This window comes from Poecilia reticulata, linkage group LG6, assembly GCF_000633615.1.
Source record: "Poecilia reticulata strain Guanapo linkage group LG6, Guppy_female_1.0+MT, whole genome shotgun sequence".
Lineage (NCBI taxonomy): Eukaryota > Metazoa > Chordata > Actinopteri > Cyprinodontiformes > Poeciliidae > Poecilia > Poecilia reticulata.
This window is the reverse complement of record NC_024336.1, coordinates 1,234,852-1,240,468: the sequence shown is the minus strand read 5'-3', so window position 1 is coordinate 1,240,468 and position 5,617 is coordinate 1,234,852. Positions and strand designations below refer to the sequence as shown.

The 5,617-nt window shown below is 37.7% G+C and overlaps 1 protein-coding gene across 3 annotated transcripts in view; it reads left to right on the top strand.

Moving 5' to 3' along the window:
* The window catches only part of cav2 (caveolin 2), a 24,438-nt gene extending 19,184 nt beyond the window's left edge, over nucleotides 1–5,254 (top strand). For all 3 annotated transcript variants that reach the window (XM_008410635.2, XM_008410634.2, XM_008410636.2), the window contains one exon: nucleotides 2,158–5,254. In XM_008410635.2, coding sequence (XP_008408857.1) covers nucleotides 2,158–2,308 — 151 coding nt within the window. In that variant the 3' untranslated portion in view covers nucleotides 2,309–5,254. The remainder of the gene's footprint in view (nucleotides 1–2,157) is intronic.
* Nucleotides 5,255–5,617: the final 363 nt, after the last annotated feature.

Sequence of the window (5,617 nt, the reverse complement as noted above, 5' to 3'; positions counted from 1 at the left end):
TCTGTGGGCACTAAATGCATTATTCTCTCAAGTCTGAACTGGCAGTGATTTTGTGCAGCGTAACAGGACGGCCAGGGAACCATTGGCCCCTCCACTTTCCCGCCCTACCCATTTTTATTTGTTATTTGGGTTCCATCTCCTAACAGGCATAGGGCAAAGTGTCAATGGAACCGCTACATGACCTGGTTGTTTTCTATGTTAAAAATTTTACATATAAAAACTGTTAAATTACAGGAAAAAATCTGTTAAATTACAGAAAAAATTCTGCTGGAAATACCGTAAAAAAACAGAAAATGTACTGGCAGAAAATTACCAGTACATTTTCTTGTTTTTTTACGGAATTTTTTTTACTGTGCATAAAGAATCCTCTAATCTCTAAGAGCTTTGTTATTGCACAGCTTCTGACCCCAATTCAGAAGCTCTCAGCTGTTTCATAGCCGGTTTTGTTGCTGTGTGACATTTACGCGTTCTGTCAGAAACTAAAACTGCTGCCACTGAAATTTCCCACAGATTATCAACTCTAAACTCTCTGGTGCTGTGGGGGACAGAYGCCTGGGGACAATTCACACACGCTGCACTTCATAATGTTTTTGAACTTCAGCATGCAAGAGTTCACCTGCAACACAGTCAGCGCCCGACACCAAGCAACCAGCTGAATTGCTCAGAGTAAGGTAGAGTATCTTTATGGAAAATAACCTTCTTCTTTGGAAGCTATTTTTGATCTGTACTGAGCCACACCCACCGAAGAGGGAATAGAATGTAGGTGGGAATGTTTCTCTGTGTGCTGCCCAAAGGGCAAAAGCACAAAAGAAACAGAGGAATAAATCAGAAATGAATAACTGGAATTTTCTTTTTATGCTGCGTTCAGTAGTAAAATCAGATGCTAGAAATCCCAGTTAGTGCAATGGCTGGTTACACTTTCAAAAAAATCACCACAGTGATGTAATAAAGTAACATCATATCAGCGTGCATGATGTTACTGTAGCTGTTTCTGGACACGGAAATCTTCAAGTTTGAATTTGAGGCGAGTTGCCGTCTCCCTGCTGCTTTCACACTCATGTCACCATGAATGGAATCCCTTTATTAATCAACAGAGTTTTATATTATTTTTGTTTTATGCTTTGCAGACATAACAGCTTCAGCTCTTCGGAGGAAANAGGTCAGATTAAATAATCCAAACTGAGTTTTAGGAAAGTTTCCATCAAGATCCAGGGAAGATGCTTTAGAAAAGCTGATATGATTTTGTTTTTGTCTGATTTAGTTTGACTGAACTTGTGACGTGAAATCACAAGTTCAGTCGGATTCCGACTCCTTAGTGGAAGTCGGAATCCGCTAAGGAGTGTGTAACAACTCACCTGYCGAATCAACTAGCYCTGAAAATGGATGGCGATAACCATACATTCTAATGTAYGGTTATCATACATTAGAATGTATGATAACCACCAACAGGGCCATGTCCAGAGTCAACCTTATGATTCATAATTTCTGAGTCTTTTAATGGATCCTGTTGGCAGCTTCCAGACGATCTCTCACAGAGCCAACATAGTTTAAAACATGGTGGAAATTTAACTTCTACATTTTAGATTACAGAGATTGAGAGGATAACTTGTGGAAATCCCTGCATGGTAATATGTAATTTTTTGGTTTCTTTTCTTAAATAGCTTACTTTTGACTCAACTTTTAGGAATGGAGAGACCAGGCTGTTAAACGCTAATGAATTATAAACCAATCATTGTTTATTTTTTTTAGATATAACATCATAGCTGATCAGCTTCCAGGTTGTTCTTCTGCAGGTTGACAGAATATGAAAGCCAGTTAGTTGAAGAGATATTTTTAAAATTACGACTTAAATATTATGAATTAAATAAATTAGAACATTACTACAATAAAGCTGTGCTGCTACTAGAATAAAAACAAAATATTACCAGAAACATGTTTCAAAATTACTTGAAAAAAGTTGTGTTAATAACAATTCTCTTGTATTATTGTGACTTTATTGTCGACCAACTTTATTCTTCAAATGCTTTGAGTTTCTTCTCATATTATGCCAACTTTTCTTCTTCTACTGTTATGACCTTTATGCTGTACGACTTTATTCCCGTATCGGTGAGAGTTTTTCCTCATTTTATTTCGATTTCATTCTTTTCGCCTGTGTAGGCTGGTGATGCCAGTGGTCCAGAGCTCCATGATGCTCCTGCCTTCAGCGCAGAAGATTTGGAGGAGTCTGACGGACATTTTCATAGCGCCGCTGTTCCAGAGCCTAGGGAAATGTTTGTCCTCCATTCAGATTCAAACCACAGAGAATTGAAGCAGACAGCTCTCCGTCCACCATGACGACRAGAGAAGGGAGTCGTTGGGAAACGTTAAAAAGGGGCGAGGGACAYAAGAGCTCTTAAAAAGTTCAGTAAAAGATACAGAAGAAGGTGTGCAAAATAAAAGACAATCATCGGGGAAAAGAAGTTTAGAGAATGACCAGAAAACTTCATCTTGCTTTAGCAGACGTCTTTGCAGGAGAGAGAGAAGATAACGTAGCATTTACTTGGGTTTTTATAACAAATTGTTTTGTTTGTTGTTTCCTCTGAAGTGGGTTTGAGTGAAGTATTGATGCCTAGCTAGTAAAGGTATATTTCCTGTTTTAGTGAAGAGTGTCTCAAAATGTTGCTGTAATCATGTGACTTTGTCAGTGACAGTCCCGATCCTCAGACAGGAAGCTGTGTGCTTTAGGCTTTAGGTTGGCACTAAATTTGAGAGTCTTATTTTGAAGTGAGAAAGGAAATTGTTTTGGAGTTGTTTCTTTGGTTGTGTAGTTGGAGTTGACTGTTAAAGACAGCTTGTTGGACTAACAACATTGTGTTGATATAGCAGTAAAAAAAAAAAAAAGTTTCCACCATCTTAGAATTGCGTGGCAGCCTTCGATGTTTATAAAGTTAACCTTCAGACATTTGCATCAAATTTAGAGCTTCCAGAGCTGAAGGGCTATTTCTGAGTTTCTTTGTGAGTCCARACTGCATTTGGTCAAATATTTACTCTGACAATGAACAGATGGACAAGCTAACTGTTAGCTGCTACTGACGCTAAAGTTAGCTTTTTTACCGAGCCCCAGTTGTGTCATCTCTAGTTCACATCTAAAATACTCAGGAAAATCAAACCTGAACCCAATTCAACGCTGAACAGATTTCTTTTACAATACCAGGTTGAAGAAGCACAAAAATACTATTTTTATTATCTTTTTGGTGAGATGTAATTGTCAAATTTGGACTGGAATGTTTTACTCTTATTGGAAATAATTTAAAAACTTTCTTATTCTTTCTTATTCTTACATTCATAAGAACCTGAGTCTTATCAATTGGACTTAGAGTTACACTCCCTATAGTTGATCAARTTTTCTTTGGATTCAGCCGACAGCTAATCTTTTCTTGCTAATGTTCAGGTGAATTTTAATGAAGCATTTAAGAAAAAAAACCACCCAGACTGCTGTAGTCATCTGACAATATTTAGAAATGAATTACAATTATGTGAGATTCTCCGGGACCAGATGACAGTCTTACCAAAACAGTCAGATGACGCTGACTGTTTTGGAATGCTTCTGAAAACTCAATATTCTAGAAATATATTGACTGAGGTTCAGACAGGTCAGATGAATCTTGAGTAATCAGAAACACATAGACAGTTTGTGTTTTTTATGGGTAATAATTATTCATGTTTGATATGACATGGACTGTTTGAGCACCACCGAATGCTGTTGTGTTTGAAATTGTGACCAAAATCATTTCTGTTCAGGCTTAAAGAATCAGTGAAGACTAACTTGCTAATATGTTAGTAGATGTAATTTGTTTTGCTCTATAAAAATATATAAGTTGTATATATTGCAAACTATTCAACTATAAGCTAGATGTAGTGAGCTGACAGAGAGAATACATTATATTGCAGAAGTTTATCTAACTATTAAAAGCTAAAATGCAGCATTTGCACATTTGCAGGCATTTACTAACATATCTACTGTGTTGAATTTAGATGACATTGACCATAATGCTGGGCATTTATTTTATGATTTAAAAATGCCAGAAGATGCTGGAGCTCCTCTGAGAACAACAGGAGCTCCTGCTGTATTTCTGGTTGACACACGTCTTCAGAAGTGAACCTCGGTGAGATTCAGGCGTTTTCTGTCTGACTGTTTGCTGTGAGGCAGAGACTCTGGCTCAGGCCAAGCAAACTGCAGCTGCAAACTGAAAGGCATCCAGGAATGATTTCATTTGTTTTAGTGTTTACAACCGTTTGGGGAAATTGAAGTTGTAAAAATGCTCCTTCTGTTTTTGCTGTTGATGATCTGAAAAGAACTGGCGACACAATAGCAGAACCGGAAGACTTTAATCTCAAGTTTCTGAGAAAAAAGCTCATATTGCCTCAGGCACTTTCCTCAACAAAAGTCAGAATTCTGAGATCAAAGTCAGARTWAATTTTTTGTTCTTCCAGGGACCCTCATCCCCTTCAGTAGAAAAACCATCACATCTGAGTGCAAAACCTTTTTATTGAAAAGCGAGAGGGTTTATTTTTTTCTTTTTGAAATTGACGTGTTTCCATTTTCCAAATTTATTTTCAGATTTTCAATTTGCACAATTTTTTGGCTGATGGAAATGCAGTTATTGATATTCCTCTGAATTAATACAAAACTTTGCTTTGATGTTCTTTTTAAAACACGTCAAAATGCAGTTTGAAATTTTGAAGCTAAAAACAAGTAAATAGCTCAACGTTGCTACAATGTTTCTACATGGATGAACTCCAGCWGATCTCTACCGTCTATTAGAACAAATCTGGACTGCAGATCATTAAGAAAAGGTGACAGAGATTCCCTCTGTTTGCCAAAGTATCAGTGATGTAAAAATCTGATTAAATACAACACRGCAGTTGAGACTGAGGACGTTTTGAATACTGTCAGGTTTGTAAACGCTTCAGTACCACATATGAAGGAGGCTCAGATGTCATTTTTTGGGGTCTCTTTGGGATCAGAACTGGTCATATAAATGTCCAGATAAGGTTCTATGATGATCTGGGCAGACAGGTGAAGTTTTTTTTTTTTTTCTTTTCCACAGCCACACTACAGAGCAGCTATGCATGTAGACATGAAAATAAATCCAACTCAGTTCTCAAATTATTTATTTGCTTTCTGATTTGATTTACTCTTATGATGGGAACTGAAGGACACCATGTGTAAGTTATCTAAAATAAAGATTTGTTTTCCCCTTGAGGAAACGGTTCTGTGTGTGGTTTGTCGTTATTTAGTTGCAGGAGATGAGCCTGGTTGAGTTACGCGTCTCGATGCCAGAAAGTTCTCATAAATCACCGTCGCTCATATTGCCTCAGACACTTTCCTCTACAAATTTGAACTGTGTGTTAATGAAACATCACCCGAGGCTCCACTGTCAGACCTGTAGGTCTGCACAGCGTTTGTAGCTCAACTTGGGTTGCTATGGGAACCTGTCGTCAGCTGAAGGAGTTTGTGATAAACAGCACTCCTGGTATAAAAAAAATGTCTGCCGTTACGCTCCTTATTTAATCCAGATCAGATCAAAGTTAGCGCKGTRGCAAATACAGTAGTTTAAAGTACGCCGTGTGCCGT